This window comes from Cavia porcellus, unplaced genomic scaffold, assembly GCF_034190915.1.
Source record: "Cavia porcellus strain 051 isolate PalLab524CR breed Dunkin Hartley unplaced genomic scaffold, mCavPor4.1 scaffold_25, whole genome shotgun sequence".
Lineage (NCBI taxonomy): Eukaryota > Metazoa > Chordata > Mammalia > Rodentia > Caviidae > Cavia > Cavia porcellus.
The window spans coordinates 21832141-21854449 of record NW_026947508.1 but is presented as its reverse complement, the minus strand read 5'-3'; the positions used below and the strand labels follow the sequence as shown (position 1 = coordinate 21854449).

The following is a 22309-nucleotide window of genomic DNA, read 5'->3' as shown; positions in this document are numbered from 1 at the left end:
CAGGCGCGCGCCCGCCGGCCGGAAGAACCGCGCGTTTCCGGGTTGGAGGCGGGGAGCGGTGCCGGAAAGTAGTCGGGGAGGGCCGCGCAGTCGGACCGGCTGCTGAGACGAAAGCTTCACTGGGGCAGTCTCCGCATATCATGGGGAGATAGACGCTGCTGCCTGTGAGTCTTGGGCCCTGGCAGTTGAGGAAGAAGAGCGGGAGGAGGGAGTCAGGACCCAGACCCACAGTGGGTCAGTGTTTAAAGAACCAGGTTGTGGAGGAGACTGGGCTGTGAGCATTCAGGCTCTTGGGACGGGACTTAAGGGGATCGGGCTCGGAGAAGACGCGGCTGTGGGGACCGGGCTCCGAACGAGACTTAAAGAACGGGGACGGATGTGAGTTCCTCGGCATCTGAGAGAAAGCGGTCTGAGCGAGACAGGATTGTGAGACCCGTACTTTTAGGAGGAGAGGGACGGAACGAAACCGGGTGTGAAGACACGGGCTCCACAGAGGTAAAAGTGGAGTCGTGAGGACTTGGGCTCCTAGAACAGAAGCGGGACAGCCAAGACCCAGGCTCCTAAGGATTCAGAAAGAGGGCAGCGAAGACAGATTCCTGAGAGGCAGAAGCAGGCAGAGAAGACTTGAGTTTAGGAAGGAGCAGAAGCGGGCAGTGAAGACCGGGGCTTCTCTGGTGACGGAATCGGGGCTTTGAGACTCCGAGTTCCTGAGGATACAGGGCTGTGAGGAGCCAGGCTCCTAAAAACGGAAGATCCGAGGGGTCCTAGTGTGAGATCAATCTCCACGAGAAAGAGAAAGTGGAAAAAATAGAAAACAGTTTTTCCAACTGTTTTCACGCTGGGCTACAATTTTTTTCCCTGGTGTTCTCTGTACCCCACTGATAAAGAATGTGTTCTGGAGAAGACTCCTTTGCGCTGCCTCCTTGATAGTTGGCAGACAGGCTTTTCTTGTGTCAGATACTTAATCTAGGAAGCCCACATTCAAGCATCTTCGTTTTTCTGCTTCGTTATTGAGACTCGGATGTGAAGTTGGAAGCAATTTGAACTCAGTTATATACTTGATGAGTGCTTTACACCCCATTTCACTCAGCCCGACTGAGCACAGATTTGTGCTTCTCAGATAGAATGCCAGAGATGGAAGGGGCTGAAAGACCGTCTCTTTTACACTCCTATTTTACATTTAAGGGCAAAAAGGGCTAAAGAGGACTTAGGATCACATGGAGACAATAATTAGTTAGATCATAAGTTTGCAGTACTCTGCTGTTGTAGCAAACAACAGATGCTAGGTTAATATTCCTTGAGTAAATACTTCAAGCATCTTTACCTTCAAAATCAGGAGAGAATTTTTTTTTTTCCTGCTCGTGATGGGATTGAGTCCAGTAGTACTCTACCACTGAGCTATATTCCCAGACCCCTCCGCCCCTTTACAAAATGTTGAGACTGGGGCTGGCTGAATTGTCCAGGTTACTGGGATTTACAGTCTTCCTGCTTCAGACTGTAATCCTTAGGATTCCAGGCCTGTTCTACTGTGCCCTACAGGAGAGACGTTTTGTTTGTTTGTTTTTTGGTACCAAGGATTGAACTCAGGACCTTGCACTCGCCAGTCAGGCACTTATGCCACTGAGCTGAATCCCTGGCCCTAGGTCGGAAATTTTTACAGAATATAATACTTTGAGTCTTGTGTCTATGTGAACATACAGTGAATGTCACTTATCAATGAGGAAACTTTTAAATTATACTCAGCGTTATTAATTAGCTATTTAGAACTCACAAGTAACTTGTGATCTATATTTTTAGCACAAGCATTTGCTAGGGATGGCTGCTTTTAAATAAGGATTATGGAGTTTGGACATGGTGGGGCATGCCTGCCTGTAATCCCACACTCTGGGAAATTGAGGCAAGAAGATCACAAAATCTAGGAAGACATTTGGAAATTTTTTTTTAAACTATACTTGAGATTGAACTGTTTTCACGCTGGGCTACATCTCCCATCTTTTATTTTGAGATAGGGTCTGCTAAGTTGCCTAGGCTGAGCTCAAACATTTGATCCTCTTTCCTCAACCTCACACAGGGATGGGATTATAGGGAATGTGGTACAATGCCCAGCCCAACGAGAAGTTTGTGGAGGAAGCAACTTTTTTTTTCTCTTTTTTTTTGGTATCAGGGATCAAACTCAAGACCATGTGCTTGCAAGGCAGGCGCTTATGCCACTGAGCTAAATCCCCAGCCCTGCCCAGCCCAATCTCAAAACAATTTGTTTTTGTTTTTTGGGAACATGGTCTCACTGTATAGTTTAGGATGGCCTTGAAGTCACTGTGTAGTCCAGGCTGGCCTCAAACTCACAATGATCTTCTACCTTCGCTTCCCTAGCCCTAGGATTACAAGCATGGGCCACCATGCCCTGCTCCAGTCTCAGACTTTCAAAAGTGGGAGAGTGGGGTGGAGCAGGGGATGGAGCTCTTTATGAAGGCCTTAGGTTCAATCTCCTGAAGTACAAAAAAAAAAAGATGATGAGATTTAGACTAGTGACTTCCCTTCTTCAGTAATAGTACTAACTAGTCAAGCATTTTTACATAATATACACAATTATTATAGCCTCACAACTTAGGTATTATTAGTTCCATTGTACAGTTAAATAGGTTCAGAGAAGTTAAGTACTTTGCCTGAAAACACATAGCACCTAGTGACCCAACTTCAGTTCTGTGTGCCTCTAAAATTTTCTGCTTTTTAAAATATATTCCTCTCTTGGGGCTGGGCATTTAGCTCAGCGGCATAAGTGCCTGCCTTGCAAGCAGGCAGTTGTGAGTTCGATCCCCGGTACCGATAAAAAGGAAAAAGCAAAAAAAAAAAAAAAAAAATTTATATATATATATATATTTTGCTGATGGGCAAACATGGAGAGGAATATATATATGTCAGGTACTGTAATTTAATGGACTAGTTGCATAGTGTATTTGAGGAGAACTAAATTTTTGTTTTCATAGAATCATAGATATTCAAGATAGAAAAAAAAGCAACAGTAGGTTTCAGTAGGGAAAAAAAAGCACCAGTACAGTATTTAGGAGGTCAGGAAAGAGCAATTTGAAGAACAAGTACTTAAATTAGGTTAACTTTTCAATTAATTGTTAGCATGAACTAGATAGTTGAGACACTTAGGCTATTTTTTTCCCAGTGGCTTAGCTTACCTGCAAATCCCTGGGTACAAGTGACCAGAATTTATACTATATTATGATAGAAAGCATGCCTTTGTCACTATTTCAGTGATGGTAGGTGATTCACCCCACCACACACAAGTTTAAACTCATGAGCACTCCACCGCAAACTCCCCTTTTTAATTTTTTACTTAGAGATAGGGCCTTGGTTTAGTCTGTGCTTAAACTGGAGATCCTCCAGCCTCAGCCTCCCAGAGTACTGAGATTATAGGTGTGCATTGTGCCTTGCACTACTGTGCTTGGCTTTTAAAAAAAATTTTAAAATAGGGACTCACCAAGTTGCCCACATTGACTCAAATTTGAGATCTTCCAGCCCCAGTGTCCCAGAATGATTCCAAGTATGTGTCACCACATCCAATTGAAGTACACTTTATTAAAACTCCCATTATTTTCATTTAAAGAAATCAAGGCATAAAGAGATTAGATAACTTGCTTAAGGATCTGTAACTACATTTGATCTTAGCCAAAAGGCTAAGAAGTGATAAAGGACCTATAAATACTGTACTACTGGTGCTTTTTTTTTTCCTACTGAAACCTACTGTTGCTTTTTTTTTCTATCTTGAATATCTATGATTCTGTGAAAACAAAAATTTAGTTCTCCTCAAATACACTATGTAACTAGTCCATTAAATTACAGTACCTGACATAAAGAGGAATCTGAAGGGGAGGAGAGTGCTTTTGTTCAGTGATATGCTTTTTTTTTTTTTTTTTTTTTTGTCTTTTTCCTTTTTACCGGTACCGGGGATTGAACTCACGACTGCCTGCTTTCAAGGCAGGCACTTATGCCTGCTGAGCTAAACCCCCAGCCCCTCAGTGATATGCTTTATAGAAGTATTACTTCTATTTTGCTGATGGGCAAACATGGAAAGGAATATATATATATATATATATATATATATATATATTTTTTTTTTTTTTTTTTTTTTTGCTTTTTCCTTTTTATCGGTACCGGGGATCAAACTCACAACTGCCTGCTTGCAAGGCAGGTGCTTATGCCGCTGAGCTAAATGCCCAGCCCCAAGAGAGGAATATATTTTAAAAAGCAGAAAATTTTAGAGGCACACAGAATATAACTATAACTAAATGACAACACGTATTTGACCTCGAACACTGTCACCAGTTTTGTTGTCTGTCTTTCTGTTTTGAGACAGTCTTACTGTGTTTCAGGCTGGCCTTGAACTCACTGTGTACAGCAGCCTGGCCTCAGACTTTCATCTTTAGCCTTCGTGGTGCTGGGCTAGTAGGGTGCACTACCATGCCTGGCTTTTCGTTTTGTGTTTTTGAGACAGTCTGGTATGTAGTTCAAACTAGACTTGAACTCCCTTTTACTTTTAGAGCTGGTCTCAAACTTTCAACACCCCTGCCTCAGCCTTCACAGTACTGAGATTACAGGTGTGGACCACACTACACCTGACTCCAGATGGATGTTGAGGGGAGGTTTAACACAAAGTCTGACTGTATAGTTCAGGCTGACCTTGAACTTACTATGTATCCCAGACTGGCCCTGAACTCCTGACAATTCTTGTGTCTCAGCCTCTCAACTGCTGGAATAACAGGCATGTCCCTCTATGCCTGCCATAGAGTCCATATCTTGCTTACTGTACTATGCTGCCTTTCTGTTAAGTCGGAACCACTACAAGTGGATCAGCCTAACCAAAATAAGCATTTTTTTCGAAGTAGGAAAAAATATACCTTGTTTCTGTTCAAGTCACATAAATAACAGAAAATTGATTTTTAAAAAATCTTTTAGGCTTTGAAATATGAGCTTCTTTAGATGTAGCTGGAACCCAGAGTGGAGAGAAACAGCTAGGTAGAAAATCTAGTCCTTAAGTCAAATAGTCACCACACTAATCTGCCTTTTTTTTTTTTTTTTTTTTGTCTTTTGAGGCAGGGTCTCCTTGTGCAGTTCACATTGGTCTTGGCTCACTTTGTAGGGCAGGCTGATCTCAAACTTGCAGTGATCCTCCTGCCTCAGCCTTCTGAATGCTGGGATTACAGGCATGCACCACCATGCCTGGCACTAATTTTAGCTTTTATGCCATTAGATCCATAGTCCCCTTGACCTCCAATATTTTGTTTAATAAGTTCCTTAGCATGCCAGAGTAAAAAGGTTGTAAGGTCAATCTGGTCTTTATTCCCTTATTCCTGTTGCTTGCTTTTCTTTTTTATACAATTAAAGGAACAGAAGCCCTGAGGAGACTAGGACTTTTGGTCTTCTTTCTTTCTTTTCTCTTTATTTTTGTCATTCCTTATTTTTGTCTACCTGTCTTTCTCTTTTTGGATTTTTAGGGTTAGGGTGTTACTGTGTAGCCCAAAATAGGCTTGAACTTGTACTTCTCCCTCAGCTTTCCAAGAGCTAGGATGACAGGTGTGTTTTTATGCTGGGCTAAGACCAGGCTCTTACACCAATTATCAAGTCTCTGTTTTCTCACTCTGAAAGTTCAGATACTTGTGATACAGTAGTAGGGTAGCAACTGGATTTCTTTTTGTTTGTTTGCTTGTTTTTTGCAACTGGATTTCTGTTCAAGGTAGAGGGTTGTTAAAAGGACAAATAATTAGGACTTCTCATTCTTCACCTGTTAATCAGTTTGAGTAGTATAGGTAAGGAGAAGGACAATAGAATTGGTTATTGAATTGAACTCTCATCCATCTGTACAGTCTTGGGGTTTGTTGGTTGGTTGGTTGACTGGTTTTGGGATTTTGTTTTATTTTGATGACAGGGTCTTACTATGTAGCCCAAGCTGGCTTTGAACTTATAGTGATCTTCCTGCCTCAGCCTCTGGCTTAATGGAATTACAGACATCTACTGGTATGCCTGGCACAATTTTGTGGGGCTTTTTATTTTTTTTGTTGTTGTTTTTGTTGCTTTTTTGAGACAGAGTCTTATTATGCAGTTTAGGCTGGCCTTGAGCTCACTTTGTAGCCCAGGCTGGTCTCAAACTTGCAAAAATCCTCCTGCCTCAGCCTTCCCAGTGCTAGGATCACAGGTGCATGCCACCATGCCTGGTGGCATAATCTTGTTTTGATAGAATGATTATATGTATATTCTCTTTTTGTTTGTTTGGTTATTTATTGCACATATGAGAATAGAACCTAGCTCAAGGCCTTTTTTGGGGGGTACTGGGGATCCAACTCATGACCTTGCGCTTGCCAGGTAGGTGCTTTAGCTGCTGAGCTAAATCCCTGGCCCAGATTAAATAATTTTCTTTGGGAAAAAAAACCCCAAGTGTGGTGATGCATGCCTGTAGTCCCAGCACTTGGGAGGCTGAGGCAGGAGGATCACTTCAAATCTGAGGCCAACCTGGCCTACATAGTAAGTTCAAAACCAGTTTGAACTACAGAGTGAAACCCTGTCTCAAAAAATATATTATATATGTGTATATATATATCAGTATATAAATATTGATATATATAAATAGCACACCCAAATGACTTTTTATGTTTACTTAATTTATGTGCTATAGAGATTGAACTCAAAGCTGTCACACTGAATTACATCCCAGTCTTTTTTGCCAGATCTCTAAGTTCCCCATACAGGGCTCACACTTATGGTCTTCTCTTCCTTGGCCAGAGTGCTGGTGGATCCATATTTCATATGTGTACAGTGTGCTCTATTAATATATAACTTTGACTATAATTATTAAAAATGAAACTGGAATTTGGCATGGTGGCACCTGCCTATAAACCCAGCACTAGGGAGGATGAGGCAGGAGGATGGAGAAAATTTGAGGCCATTCTGAGCAACTTAGCAAGATACAGTCTCAAAATAAAAAAAAGGCAGGGGGGCTGAGGATATAACTTAGTAATAAAACACTCCTTGGTTCAACACCTAGCACTACAAAAAAATAAGTTTAAATTTTAAATATTTGATCTATTTGGAATGGAGGAGCATATAAATAAGAAATATGCACCCCCCATTCCAAATGGGTAAGCTGTTTTGTTTTGTTATGCTGGGAGTGACGGTCAGTGCCAAGGGCATATGAAGCATGTGCTCTACTACTGAGCAGTACTCCTAGTTCCCAAATATGTAAAGTGAATTAATCAGCGGGGCATAGTGGCACTTGTTATCCTAGAACTCTAAGAACCTGAGTCAGAAGGATTGCAAATTCCACCCCAGCCAGGGAAGTTTAGCAGTTTAGCAGGTTAGCAAAAATCTTGCCTCAGAAATAAAAATTTTATCTTTCTGAAGCTAATTGGAAAAAATAAAAAATAAAAAATAAATAAAAATTTGACAAAAAGGACTGGTGCCAGGCATAGTGGTGCATGCCTGTAATCCTGGCACTCAGGCTGACACAGGAGGATCACCATGCATTCGAGGGATACATAGTGCATTCAAAATTGGTCTGAACTGCATAGCGAGATCCTGCCTAAAAAAAGAAAAAGGACTGGGGGGAGGAGGAAAGAAAGGACTGGGTATATGGCTCAGTGTAAAAGTTCTTGGTTCAATCCCCAGTTAAAAGCGGGGGCTGTGCTGGGGATGTAGGTCAGTGGTAAAGAATTGTCTAGTGAGGGGCTGGGGATTTAGCTCAGCGGCATAAGCGCCTGTCTTGCAAGCAGGTAGTGGTGAGTTCGATCCCTGGTACTGATAAAAAGGAAAAAGACAAAGACACACACACACAAAAAGAATTTCCTAGTGTGCTTGAAGTCTTGGGTTGACTCTTAGGACTACAAAAACCAAAAGCTTGTTTAAAAAAAAAGCAGTGGGGCTGGGAATTTAGCTCAGTGGCATAAGTACCTGCCTTGCCAGCAGGCGGTCGTGAGATTGATCCCCGGTACCAATAAAAATGCAAAAGACAAAAAAAAAAAAAAAAAGCAGTGACATGTCCAGAACTCCTGCTACTCAGAAGGCTGGACAGTGAATTGGGAGGCTTTGAACGTGTGTGTGTGTGTGGGTTGTGTGTCTGGTACTGGGGATTGAACCCATGGCAGCTGAACTAAACCCCCGGCCCTAGTTTTCATATTAAGAAATAATTCACTTAGAATTGGTGTATGTTCAGAAATATTATTTGCTTTCCAACTGCATCAATGGGTACAGTAAATTGTACTCTAGTTGCTTAAAGGAGAACCTTTGACTTTTCTCCTGCCTTAGAAATCCCACTTCATTAAAGTTATTGGCTTTGGAGTTCTTCCTTAAGGTTGATTCCTAACTTGATAAGTGATTGTTTATATTTGATGTTGAGTAATTTTGGTATTGAGTATTTGATATTTTGGGTTTTTTATTTTGTTTTTTGGCACTGGGAATCAAACTCAAGACCTTGTGCTTGCCAGGTAGATGCTTATGCCACTGAGCTAAATCCCCAGCCCAGTATTTCGTATTTTTTGCACAGATCTTATAACAGATTTTTTTTTTTGGCACTGGGAATTGTGCTCAAGACCTTATGCTTGCCAGGTAGGCGCTGTGCCACTGAACTATATCCCCAGCCCCAGAAATTTTCTTTATGCAAAAAGTCCCTAATATAAAAAAAGACTGTCTCTCTTTTTTTGTAACATGGTCCCACTAGGTAGTTCAGGTTGGCCCTTAACTCACTATGTAGCTCAGGCTGGCCTCAAACTCAGCAGTGATCTCCCTGCCTCAGGCTCCCCAGTGCTAGGATTATAGACATGTAACACTGTGCCGAATCTTCCACTTCTTTTTTTTTTTTTTTTTTTTTTTTGTCTTTTTCATTTTTATTGGTACCAGGGATCGAACTCACAACCACCTGCTTGCAAGGCAGGTGCTTACGCCGCTGAGCTAAATCCCCAGCCCCCCTTCCACTTCTTTTAAGCAGTATTAAATTGCTATATGGGAAGTACCTTGAAGGTTGGAGAATGTTGTTTAAGAAGTATAGTTTATTAACTGTAAGGCTAGATTAGTAAGGATATAGTTTGACTCTTTCTTTCTTTATTTCTTTTAGAAAAATAGTTAAGTTGTTATTGTTTGCTATACTGGGGATGGGTCACAGGGATGCTGTACCACTCAGGTATATCCTCAGCCCTTTCTGTTTTTTTTATTTTGAGACAATGTCTCACTAAGTTGCCCTGGGCTGCCTCAAACTTTTGCCTCAGCCTCCAAAGTAGCTAGGATTGAGTGTGATACCATACTCGACACATTGAACTTTTTATTTAATATTTTACAAAAAAGGTTTAGTCTGAGGCTGGGGGGTTTAGCTCAGCGGCATAAGCGCCTGCCTTGCAAGTGTGCGGTTGTGAGTTCGATCCCTGGTACCGATAAAAAGGGTTTAGTCCAAAAGACCAAAGCCCACTAATCACAGTGCTTGGAAGACTGAGGCAGGAGTGTTGCAGTAGTTTGTAAACCAGCTTGGGCTACATAGTGAATTCAAGATCAGCCTAAACTACTACATAGTGAGACCTTGTCTCAAGAAAACAGCATGAACAAGTGCCAATCAAAGCACTTGTCACATCAGACTCCTCAGATTTCTCTCTTTGTTCTGCTGAGCTAGCAGTTGTAGAGGTCAGCACCCCTGCTGGTGTGTGCCCTGCTAGGGGAACAGGCTGCCATCCCCTAAGCTGCACATGAGGTTCTTGAAGTTGATATTAGCCTGGGCCTCTGCAAACAATCTGGGCCCAAAAGATCCAACGTTTATAGGCTAACCTTGAGCTCCTGGAGATCCTCCTACCTCAGCCTTCTGAGTGCTAGGATTATAGCCACACACCACTCCACCTGACCATTAATTAATTTTTAAAGTTGTTTCTGAAGGGGGCTGGGGGTTTAGCTTAGCGGCATAAGCACCTGCCTTGCAAGCAGGCGGTCGTGAGTTCGATCCCCGGTACCGATAAAAAAATGAAAAAGACAAAAAAAAAAGTTGTTTCTGAAAGGAGGGAGATATTTTTCTAGCACCCATTAAAGACAAGGAGATAAGTTTCTCCGAATGCACTTTGCTGGATCCTGGTTGGTGAAGTTGCATTAGAACGTGCAATTGTGATGCACCCGTGGCAGGGTGGTCTTGATGCCAGCTATTCATTTGCAGGTAGCTTTGGAAAATGGCTGCCTCTCATTTCACCGGGCTCACAGCCGTGGCTGATGTAATTAAAGAACTAGACACTCAGATAGCTGTAAGTAAGCTCTTGAGGCCACTGTGGCAGAACCTAGTGAATGTGCTTCTGATCCTGACCCGGCCTCGTGGCGCTAAGATTTAGGAAGTTCGGCTGCTTCAGGTTGGGGTCTTTGCATGGACTTAAAGATTGCTAACCCCTGGGAAAAACTGCTCTTCATGATAAAGAAGAACTTTTCACAGTTGCTAAACAATCATGTATGTTTATTGGTCATAGCCCTGACATAAACTCCAGCATGGTTTGAAATGCCAAAATGAACTAATTAGGTTTTCTTAAAGTTTGTGACTGAGTTTTCAGTGTGATTGTGCTATAACTTATTTGAATTTAACATTATTTGATATTTAAGTAACGCATGTGGTACGTAACCCAATGTTATATTCATATGTAGTCCTCAAAAATGTCTTGCTTGGGGCTGGGGATTTAGCTCAGCGGCATAAGCACCTGCCTTGCAAGCAGGCGGTCATGAGTTTGATCCCCGGTACCGATAAAAATGAAAAAGACAAAAAAAATGTATATATAGAAAAAAATGTCTTGCTTATTCTAGCTTATTTTCTATATAAGATTCTTCATTTCATTTACCTTCTTCCTTATTTCAACTTGTGAACTATATCATTTAGCTTTTGGAGAAGAAAGGATGTCTGAATGTCAGGTGAGAGCAATGAACATTCTTCATTCCCCCCATTTTAATGTGTAGGTAACCAGTGGTCACCATGCCAGGTATACTGAAGACCCCTCAAAGTCTGACAGATGCATAATTTTACTTTCAAAACTCACACTCACACTTTAGTATCTGCATTTCTAGTGCTAATTCTCATGTTTTCCTTCTCCAGTTGATTGGCCTTGGTCCTCACAGCTCCAAAAAGAAACAGGATCTCGATAAGCTCTATGAGCTGAAGTCCAAAGCTCGGCAGATTATGAACCAGTTTGGCCCCTCAGCACTTATCAACCTCTCCAATTTTTCATCCATAAAACCGGAACCAGCCAACACCCCTCCGCAGGGCTCCATGGCCAATAGCACCACAGTGGTAAAGATACCAGGGACTCCTGGGACAGGAGGTCGTCTCAGCCCTGAGAACAATCAGGTATTGTCCCTGTTCCTTGTCCTGTGTGGGCACCGCTTTTGGTTATTTGAACCACTGATGCTTTGGGCGATGGCCATGTCAGGCACTGTCTCTTCGCAATTGAGCAAGGTCTGTTCGCACTCCAGAATCCCAACATTCTTTATCAGATTATCATGTTCACTGTGTATCAGTTTTTATTCTGTCATGTGTAGTTGTGTGTATGCATATGTACCTGCATCCATCACATATACTCACACAACACTTTGCCTATAATGGCTGCTTTATATATGCTAGCTATAAAAAAAGATATATAAGGGGCTGGGGATTTAGCTCAGCGGCATAAGCACCTGCCTTGCAAGCAGGCGGTCATTAGTCTGATCCCCGGTACCGATTAAAAAAAAAAAAAAAAAAAAATATATATATATATATATATATACACATATATATGTATATATATGTATATGTATGTATATATGTGCTAGCATGTAGTTATTTAAAAATATAAATGGGAAAAAAATATATAAATAGGTTATTCTTAAAATAACTGTCTTTCCTCCTTTTAAATCATCCAGATTCTATTATTACTAATTTGTGTGTGTGTGTGTGTGTGTGTGTGTGTGTGTGTGTGTCTTTTTTGAGACAGTGTCTTGCTGTGCAATTCAGACTGGCCTTGAGCTCACTTTGTAGTCCTGGCTGGTCTGGAACTCAAGATCTTCCTGCCTCAGCCTCCCAAGTGCTGGGATTACAGACATGTGCCACCGTGCCTGGCTTCTCCCATCATGAGTTTTTGCAGTGATTCTAAAATCTGCTCCCTCTTTTTTTTTTTTTTTTTTTTTTTTTTTTTTTTTGTCTTTTTCCTTTTTATTGGTACCGGGGATTGAACTCACAACTGCCTGCTTGCAAGGCAGGCACTTATGCCGCTGAGCTAAATCCCCAGCCCCAATCTGCTCCCTCTTTACATTCGTGATCCTGGTTCCACCCTCCAGAGTCACAAAATAGAGGTTCACTACCTTGACTTAGATCTTGCAGGCTAAGTAGGATGGATGAGGAAACATTTCAAAAGAATTGGTGAAGATGCTAGCAGAGAAGAGCAGGAAGGGCTGGGCAGAGTCAGGAGACCAACCTATGTTGAGTAGAGACTCCACGGAGAAGAACTAGGGATAAACAGGTTAAGGCAGAACTGCAGCGAAGCGTAGTGGGCCTGTACTACCAGGTTTCCATAAGAACTTTAAGACAGGGGCTGGGGATTTAGTTAGCGGCATAAGCGCCTGCCTTGCAAGCAGGCAGTCGTGAGTCCGCTCCCTGGTACCGATAAAAATGAAAAAGACAAAAAAAAAAGAACTTTAAGACAATAGGGCCATCTGGTTTTCATTTTGTTTTTGAGACCAGGTCTCACTATGTGGTCCAGGCGGACCTCAAACTTGTGGTGATTCTTCTGCCTCAGCCTTCTGAGTGCTGGGATTACAGGCACGTGCCACCATGCCCAGCAGGGCCATAGACAGCCTTTGCAGATACTTAATAGGGAATAACATTCACATAATAAAAGTAGCATGTCTTAAGTTAGCTTGGCAGTAAGGAGACAAAAGACGTAGAAAATAGGATAAACGGAGCAAAACCAATTTGTTTTTGGGGAGGCAGGGTTTTACTAGGTAGCTTAGGCTAATCTTGAACTCATTATGTAGCTCAGGCTTGCAGTAAACTTGTGGTGATCCCTAAGTGCTAGGACTAGCGGCACAACCACACCCGGCTTTCATTCATTCATTCATTCATTCATTTATTGAGAAAGAGTCTTTGTAGTTTAGGTTGCCCTCAAACTCGTTAGATAGTCCAGGCTGGCCTGGAACTTGCTGTGACCCTCTTGCCTCAGCCTCTGAAGTGCCCAGCTACTGATCATTTTTAAGTTATATTCATACACACATAAATGCAACTCAGCATTTTCTTTATGAAAGTGGTGATGGTTATACATACCCATACATTATTTAGTTTCACAGAGGTGAATACAATGTTCCCTGCCCTCTGAGAGAGTTTAATCTATTGAGTCAGGTACAGGGAGGTTTGTAAATATGCACAGTGATGCCCAGGGCATAGCAAAGGCAAATGAAGGGAATAGTTGCTTTTACCTGGTGGGCGAGGAAAGGCATCCAAAAGGAAAGGAGCTGAGCATGGAGGAAGCAGAAAGGAGAGTGTGGCAAGGGTGCCATCTCAGTCAGGTACAAACTGCTTCCTTTGAGGGAAGGGACTGAGCAACAAGGTGATGAACAGAAATAAAGTGCCTGGCTGTTGCACACCGGCCTCTTCCAAGCCACTCTTTCTGCCTTCCCCTGGCTGCTTCTGTCCGGAGAGTAGAGTTTGTAGCAAGGCCCCAGGCAGAGTGAACTCTGAGTGCTTTCCAAACTTACAGCTAAACCCAGCAGTTTGACAGCCTTTCTTCAGAAGCTGCTTGTTTCCTTACCAGTCACTGAAAAATCTTTCCCCAATGAACTTTAGGTGTTGACCAAGAAGAAGTTACAGGACTTAGTAAGAGAAGTGGATCCTAATGAACAGTTGGATGAAGATGTGGAGGAGGTAAGGTGGCTTTGAGGACACCAGCAGCTGTATCCCTAAGCACTGATACAGCATGCTAGTTAAGAGCAGAGACTTAGAGGCAAACAAAGCGGTGGGCTGGGGGGTTGGGTTAGATTGGGTTGGTTGGACAGGGGATTGAACCAGGGCCTTGGACATGCTTGCCAAGCACTCTACATGCCTAGTCCCAACCCTTCTCTTTTCTCTTTTGAGAACTAGGATTCAGCCCAGGGCTGCGCTGACACTTACCTGCACCCCAGCCCCTTCCTCAGTCTTTTGACACAGGGTCTCAGTGTAGCCCAGGCTGGCGTGCACTTTCAGCGCTCCTGCTGCCTCAGCCCCAAGTGTGGAGATTACAGGGTTACACCACACCCAGCACAAAGGTTTTTTCTTGAGGAAAGAAACTTTGTTCATATTTTATTTTTTATTTTTATTTATTTATTTTTGATACCAGGGATCGAACTCGCAACCTTGCACTTGCCAGGCAGACACTTATGCCACTGAGCTAAATCCCCAGCTTTGTTCATATATTCGATTGCAGTATCTTCTCTTATTTCTATCTCTGAGAGCATTATATTTTTTATCTTTTGTTTTCCTTGCATAGTCTCTTGCCTCTGTATGCTTCCACTTTGTTTATTCCAGTTTGTTCGTTCATTTATTCTTATTTATGGTACTGAGGATTGAACTCATGATTTTGTATTCTCCAGGCAGGTGCCTATACTGCTGAGCTAAATCCCTGGCCCAATTCCAGTTTTTTTGTTTTTGTTTGAGAGAGTGTTGCTATATAGTGCAGGCTGATCTTGAATTCACAGCAGTCCTCCTGCCTCAGCCTTCCGAGTAGTTCACTATGTAGGGAATTTTAGGCATATGCCCCCATTATGTTTTTAATGCTAAGATATTTTCTTCAAATGTTTGGTAATCCTGGACATCCATTCTTAAAGAATTAGCCATTAAAAACATGATTTTGTTGAGTGTAGTGATACGTATTTGTAGTTATTCAGGGGGCTGAGGTGGGAGAATTACTGGAGCCCACAAGTATAAGACCAGCCTGGCCAATATAACAAGACCTTGTTGTCTAGATAGATAGATAGAGATACAGATACATGATTTGCATTAAAACTTATTGACTGAGCACCAGGGCACATGCCTATAATTTCAGCACTGGAAGGATTGTGAGTTCTAAGCCTGAGCTACATGGTGAGTTCAAGACCAGCCTGCGCCGTAAAGTGAGACTTTGTCTCAAATAACCAAAAAAAAAAAAAAAACCAGAAAGAAAGGGGCTGCATTACTTAACCTTGGCTAGGTAGAAATAGGTAGAAAGCACAAGAGTCCCTCTTCACAGGGGTGCGCTTTGCCCTTGCACTGGGTAATGTTTCTGTGGCCTTCATTCTTCATCCTCTGCTTAGCCCAAATGCCGATTCCAGGTCCGCTGCAGAAAGCTGACTGATCCAGGGGGAAACTTGTCCCTGCAACAGGCGCCCTACCCCACCCACTGGCATCATGGTGACTGTCCCCACCTTGCTTCTCCAGATGCTGCTGCAGATTGCTGATGACTTTATCGAGAGTGTGGTGACAGCAGCCTGCCAGCTTGCTCGGCATCGCAAGTCCAGCACCCTGGAGGTGAAAGACGTCCAGCTGCATCTAGGTACTCGGCCTCATTTTCCTAAAGGAGCCCCGCAGCTGTTCCTTCAGGATGGCGGGGAGTTGAGAGGAGCCTTCAGGCTGAGATCGGACTTTGGGACCTTTTGGATTTATGTATCCATCCAACCGCAGCACTAGGGGAGGAGAGAATTCCATCTGCGCTGGGGGATGAGCCCAGGCCTTGCATTTAAAACCATATTCTGCTGCTGCTGCCTTCTAACTATGCTGCTTTGTCTTCTCAGTTGGTTTGTCTTAGAGCCTGCTTCTTGGTTTGTAAAACCTCTTTTCAGGGTAATTGTGAGACTTACAGACCATGTTTGTTAACTGACTGGCACATTGCTGGGTATGGTGGCACAAGCCTATCATCGCAGCACTCAGGAGGCTGAGGCAAGAGGATCACTGTGAGTTCAAGGTCAGCCTGAACTACATAGTGAGACCCTGTCTCAAAAATAAACAAAAAAGTTACTGGTATAGTGCCCAGCACAAAATAAGTGCTTAGTAATTTTTTTTTTTCTTTTTTGTGGTACCAGGGATCAAACTCACGACCGCCTGCTTGCAAGACAGGTGCTTATGCCACTGAGCTAAATCCCCAGCCCCTAGTGCTTAGTAATTTATAGCTGTTATTATTATATCATTGAAATAAAACTGTTCTCAGGGCTGGGATTGTAGCTTAGTGGTAAAGCATTTGGTTAGCATATGCAAGGCCTTGGCACTGCAAAAAACAAAAATAAAATTATTCCTATCTAGGCATGGTGGCACATGCCTATAATTTCAACACTTGGGAAGCTGACGCATGAAGATTGCTCTGAGTTTAGGCCAGCCTGGGCTACAGAGTGAATTTAAGAGCAGCCTGAACTATATAAGGAGACCCTGCCCCTACCCCTAAAAGAAGTTCCTCAGTGTTCCCATGCAGTTTTCAGCCTGTGTATGCATTTTTACTAATAACATTATAAAATGCATACAATTTTGTATTCTTCCCCACTCAACAGACACTAAATTTGAGCTTGGGTTTTTGGGAGATACTGACCTAACATTAATACCATATTAATTTGGAAAAGAGTAAATCCTCTTCTGCATCAGTTACAAATGTGATCAAAGAAAGAAGAATCTAGGAACTAGGGATTTAGCTCCGCGGCGGAAGCACCTGCCTTGCAAGCAGGTGGTCCTGAGTTCAATCCCCGGTACCGATAAAAAATGAAAAAGACAAAAAAAAAAAAGAGAGAAGAATCTATAACTACAGAGTTGGGCCAGGTGAGGGATGCAGACAGTGGTGAGGGATTCAGGGAGACCAGTTCATGGCTCATGACTAGAAGGCTTCCATCCCAGTGTCAAGAAAGTATTTCTTACCAATGTGGTGTTATATACCTGTAATCCTAGCATCCTGGGAGACTGAGGCAGGAGGATCACAGGTTCAGGTCCAACCTTAGTAACTTACTGACTCAGCAAAGTCCTGTATCAAGATTAAAAAAAAAAAACAAGGCCTGGGCTGTAGATCAGTGCAGAGGCCCTGAGTTCAATTCCAGTACTGGGGAAAATAAATCTATAACAGTGTTAAGGGTATAGCTCCATAGTAGAGCACTCACATAGCATGCGCAAGGCCAGTATTGCACCAGAGATCTATAAACAGTAACAGTTATCTGGGCTAGAGATGTACTTCAGTGGTAGAATACTCTCCTAGCATGTGTGAGGCCCAGGGTTTGATCCCCAGTACCAATAATAGTTATTATTATTAGCCAGATATGATAACTAACATCTGTAATCTCTACTCTGGAGGCTGAGGCAGGAAAATTGCTTGATCCTAGGACCTGGAGGTTAGCTTAGACAACACAGTAAGACCCTGTCTTAAAAACTAAAAACAGAAATAGTTGTTAGCTGGCTGTGGTGGCACATGTACACAAATCCAGCACTCTCACAGGTCTGGAAGCCAGAGACTGAAATCAAGGTGTTAACAAGGTCACGCCCTAGGGAAGCCTGTTTCTTGCTTTTTCCTAGCTCCTGGTAGTAACAGGCAGTCTTTGGTGCTGTAAGGCCTTCCCTTATCTCTCTCTCTGTCTTTTTCTCTGTCTCTTTTGAGACAGGGTTTTGCTTTTTAGTCCTGGCTGGCCTTAAGCTCATGGAGATCATCCTGTCTCAGCCTTCTAAGTGCTGGGATTACCACACTTGACTTCACATTTACTTTTTTATATGTTTCAAATATTTTGTTCATTGTTTTTCTTTTTATTCCATCTTGAATATAGCTAACTTGCCTAGAAAGTTGAACTTTTTTTTTTTGTCTTTTTGAGACAGAGTCTCGCTGCGTAGTTCAGGCTGGCCTTGGCTCACTTTGTAGCCTAGGCTAGTCTTGAACTCGCAACGATCCTCCTGCCTCAGTCTCCCAAGTGCTGGGATTACAGGCATGAGCCACCACGCCCAGTGCAGAAGTTGAATTTGTGATCTTCCTGCCTCAGGTGTTTTTGTTTGTTTGGTTGGTTTTGGTTTTTTGAGACTGTCTTGTATAATTCAGGTACCCTCGAACTCATAGCAGTCCTCCTGGCTCAGCCTCCCAAGCCTTATCTTCTTGACTAGTGGGAGTTACTGTTGTGTACCACCATACCTGGCCTCCATGGCCTTTTCTACTCCAAGATCTGAAGTTACACAGCATCCCTCCTGCTGAATTCTCCTTTTTTTTTTAAAATTTTTTTTGTTTTTTTCTTTTTTATCGGTAGTGGGGATTGAACTCACGACCACACACTTGCAAGGCAGGTGCTTATGCCACTAAGCTAAATCCCCAGCCCCTGAATTCTCCTTTTTGCGGCAGTCAGAAAGACTGTTTTGAGTCAGGATCTCTCCCTATGTGCTAAATTGTGCAGACTGAGCTGAATTTGTGATCATCCTGCCTCTGCCTCCAAAAGTGCTGGCATCATAGGGCTGAGCACCCGTGCCCAGCTACACTGCACCTCTTGGTGGAGAGGCGTGGAGGGACTTGCAGGCATGTTACAGAAGCACCACAGCCAGACTCACACACATGGAAAGCAGAGCCAGGGTACAGACTTCCTGTTTAGAGGCTACAGCTGCAGTTGGGCTGGATGAAGAAGATGGACAAGCATGATGGTTGCATAGCTGTGTGAATGCACTTAACGCCACCTTATATTTAAAGATGATTTAAGAATCTGGACATGGTGATGTATGCCTTTAATCCCAGCTACAGCAGACATCAAGTTATGAACAGCTTAACATACGAACAACTTGGTTCTGACTGGAATTGACTTAGGACCAGTCTTGAGTTATATCCCAAATACCACACGCTTGTCCTTCCAGATGGTCTCAGATACAGATTTAATCCCTAAAGAGTTCTTGAAGGAACATGACCATATCCTGTCCTGCATGGGGTTAACTGAGAAATCCTGGGCCGGTGTCTCTCTAAGGACACTGAGATTTGCTGGTATATGGGAGAGAGGCTATGAAGGCCTGAGGCTCTGGGTGACAACCTGAGCTACAACTGGCCCTCAGGGAATACTTGAGTTCGAAAGTCCAGGGACCTCTGTACTGAGGGGACTGAGGCTTTGACTGAGGCCAGAGAGTGGCAAGTTCAAGCCTAGCTGGGGCAATTTAGTCAGACCCTATCTCAAATAAAAAAATAAGATGTAGCTCAGTAAAAGCCCTTGGTTTAGTCCCTAGTTAGTACCAGAGAATATGGATATGGAGATATATACATATACACAGACTTACATATAAAATAAATAGCTACAGTTACATAGGAGAAGTGCTGTAAAAATTTGTGAATATTTACATTTTAAAAATTTATTTGACCCAGGCTTGGTAGGTGGGCTGTTATCTCAGTACCAGGGAGGCTGAGACAAGAGGATGACCACAAGTTTGAGGCCAGCCTGGTGTGTATAGTGAGACCCTGTCTACAAAACACAACACTTCGGAGCAGCTATGAGTGATTGTGGAACCTTTCCTGGGGTGGTGTTAGTATGGTTCATGTTGTGACCCATCCTCCCTGGCACTGGTCTGAGCAAGTGTCCCATCGTGCTCCTGGTGTGGCCTTCCTCACCTGTGCGGGCTTCTCCCTTGCAGAGCGCCAGTGGAACATGTGGATCCCAGGATTCGGCTCTGAAGAAATCCGGCCCTACAAAAAAGCTTGCACCACAGAAGCACATAAGCAGGTGAGGGGTCTCCCTGCCCCACACAGCGGGCAGAGAAGATGAAAGGCAGCACGAGCAGGTGTCTTCTGTCCCCACAGGGGCTCTAGTTTTCTTCTCAGGTCTGGTGAGCATCACCTGAAGCTTTAGATTCTGCCCTCCTGCCTCCCCCATACCTCCTTCATGCTGGTCTGAAGCCCACGTATGGCTCTGTGAATAGAGTAGTTCTAAGAAATACACTGTGTTAGGGCTGGGGATTTAGCTCAGCAGCATAAGAGCCTGCCTTGCAAGCAGGCAGTCGTGAGTTCAATCCCCGGTACCGATAAAAAACGAAAAAGACAAAAAGAAAGAAAGAAAGAAATATACTGTGTTGTGCTGAGAGTAGTACCAGGCTGCTCTGCCAGCTACACAGGCCTGGGTCCCCCGATGGACCTCTGTTCTGTCCCTCCTAAGGAGGAGCCCTGGGGCAGTGTGGAGCAGCGCTTATACAGAGCAAGCTGGCCCTGCATTGGTCAGGCCGATAGCAATGTGGGACTTGGCTGCTGTACTTTCTGTCTTAACTGGCTCTTCTGGTTTGGAGTGTCTGACAAGCGTGACTGGGCAGCCCTGAGTGCATTCCTTGTGTTTTCATGGCCCTGGGCAGCTATGAACAGAGCACATGGAAGACCAGGAAACCACCAGTAGCCTGAACTGAAAGGCTGCACTGTCTTACAGGGAGTTTCTCCTGTCACTCTGGCTGTGCTCCCAGGTCATCCAGTGCTCAGCCCTGCTTACTCAACCAGTAGCATGATGTTGGTCAAAAAGACTGAGCAAAGCTGGATGCAGTGGTGCACACCTGTCACCCCAGCACTGGGGAGGCTGAGGCAGGAGGATGGCTATGAGTTCAAAGCCAGCCTGGGCTACGTACTGAGTTCAAGACCAGTCTGAACGACATAGCAAGACCCTGTCTCCCAAAAAACAATCAAGCAAACCAGAAACAGTGAGCGAAGCCAGCGAGCTGTCGCTCTTCAGTTGCCCGTCACTGCAGGTCACTGTGCAGTGCCAGCTCCTCGTTTGAAACCAAGGCCCTTTCCCTATTTTCTCCACCACTCTAGGGAGGAAGAGAATGGGGCCAAGGAAAAACATGCTTTGCCAGCCTTGACCTGTGTTCCCAGAAAGCAAGAGCTGTCCCCTTCTGCTCGTAACTCCTTGCCATCCTGTGGCTTACAGCAGTTTGGATGTAGGAGTGACCCTTCGGGCCTCCAGACACCCACGGGGCCCTGCACACTACCCTGTAGGAGGGAGGAGCCTTTGAGCACCTGCCTTGAACCTGTGTAATTGTTTATTTCTCTCTCCTTTCAGAGAATGGCACTGATCCGGAAAACAACCAAGAAATAACACGCAGGAAGGTCAGGGTATGGACCTGTCCAATGTATTTGGAGATACTTGAGCTGAGACCTCAGCCATCTCATCCTTGGAGTTTGTTTGTTTGTTTGTTTGTTTTTAAATGCTTTACAGAGAAGCATATATTTTTTATTAACAGTGCAGCAATATCTATAATGACTGAGAGGATCTGCCAAAAGAATAAAGCCTCCTATCCCAACCTCCGGTCCCTTTTCCCTGCCGTCTCAAAGAGGAGCAGTATACCTTCCAGAGAAGATTTTATTGGTGGTTTATTATACTAGAAGTGATTGAATACATGACAAAGCATTATGATTTTGTTGGGTGCGACAGTATTAGCAGGATTTGTAGAGGGTTTTGTTTCCTCTTCCCTTTTCCTTTTCCCTGTACTTTGTAATGTCAGTGTTTATATGAATATGAATTTGATTTGCTTTTCCAGAATAAAGAAGTTATTAATTGAAAGACACAGAGTACATGGCTTAGAGCCTTTGACTCTGGCCCTAGGCAGCCGGGAAGCCCAGCAGGGGGCAGCACTGAGTTGATGTCTGAGGCACACAGAGAGTTCCCGTTGTTTTAGGCTAGTCCTTGTTTGAGTCTGGTTTGTCAGCATCAGGGGGTAACAGACCCCAGAGTAACAGCATCCTGGTTTGAGTAATGTTACTGTGCCTAAGAACCTTTTTGAACACCTGCAACTCCTAGAGAAAGTTTGGGTCCTTTTGGCACTGATGAGGACCAGAGTAAGCTAGAGAAAAGGCCTGGCTGTCCTTAGCTGTCACAGTCCCTGAACCTAGAATTTTCACTAACACACAGAGGAAACCTAGCACCTTCCAGATCCCAGGGTTGAGCTTTCAATGGCATCGTCCCCACCTGGGCCCAGCATTGCCTTGGTGGACTGTGAGGTTTGGGTATTGGGGAGGCCTCAGGCTCAGCGCACACGCTTGGCTGCACCTCACCCACCTGCAGAGGGACCCTTGCTTCCATCCCCTGGCTCAGGAGCCCTCTTCACAGCTCATAGATGTCTTGGAGCAACAGAAGCCGTGCAGATGTCGCTGTTGCTTTTGGCGGATATCTCAAACCCTCATGGGACAGCTACCTTCATCCTTTTCCTGGCCTTGCCTGACACTTGGCCACCAAGTCACTTCTGTGGCCTGCAACCAGGATGAGAATCTTGGAGGATTTTAACTTCCTCCAGAACGAGCTCAGGCCACTGGGCAGTGCCCCAAAGAATGTTCTGTTTGCAGTAACAAGCATCGAAGGCCTGAGCTCCAACCATGGG

General features: G+C 43.8%; 1 protein-coding gene across 4 annotated transcripts; it reads left to right on the top strand.

Moving 5' to 3' along the window:
• The first annotated feature begins 2 nt into the window (after positions 1–2).
• Taf12 (TATA-box binding protein associated factor 12) lies at positions 3–21495 on the top strand. Of its 4 annotated transcripts, XM_013154214.3 has the most exons (7): positions 17–164; positions 10181–10265; positions 11096–11347; positions 13814–13891; positions 15419–15533; positions 19589–19677; positions 20995–21495. In XM_013154214.3, exons 2-7 carry the CDS (start codon positions 10194–10196, stop codon positions 21028–21030), a joined length of 642 nt encoding a protein of 213 aa, XP_013009668.1. In that variant the 5' UTR covers positions 17–164; positions 10181–10193; the 3' UTR covers positions 21031–21495. The 4 variants fall into 4 exon arrangements, with proteins under 4 accessions (XP_003471311.1, XP_023421433.1, XP_013009668.1 ...); XM_003471263.5 differs by lacking the exon at positions 10181–10265 and having other exon boundaries at positions 3–164; XM_023565665.2 differs by lacking the exon at positions 13814–13891 and having other exon boundaries at positions 15–164.
• The last annotated feature ends 814 nt before the right edge of the window (positions 21496–22309 follow it).

Bases quoted from the DNA above. Each gene is read 5' to 3' on its own strand.
- Taf12 (XM_013154214.3), top strand. From the start codon at position 10,194: ATGGCTGCCTCTCATTTCACCGGGCTCACAGCCGTGGCTGATGTAATT. The intron at 10,266-11,095 runs GTAAGTAAGCTC...TTCCTTCTCCAG, and splicing joins AACTAGACACTCAGATAGCT to TTGATTGGCCTTGGTCCTCA. The intron at 19,678-20,994 runs GTGAGGGGTCTC...CTCTCCTTTCAG, and splicing joins CCACAGAAGCACATAAGCAG to AGAATGGCACTGATCCGGAA.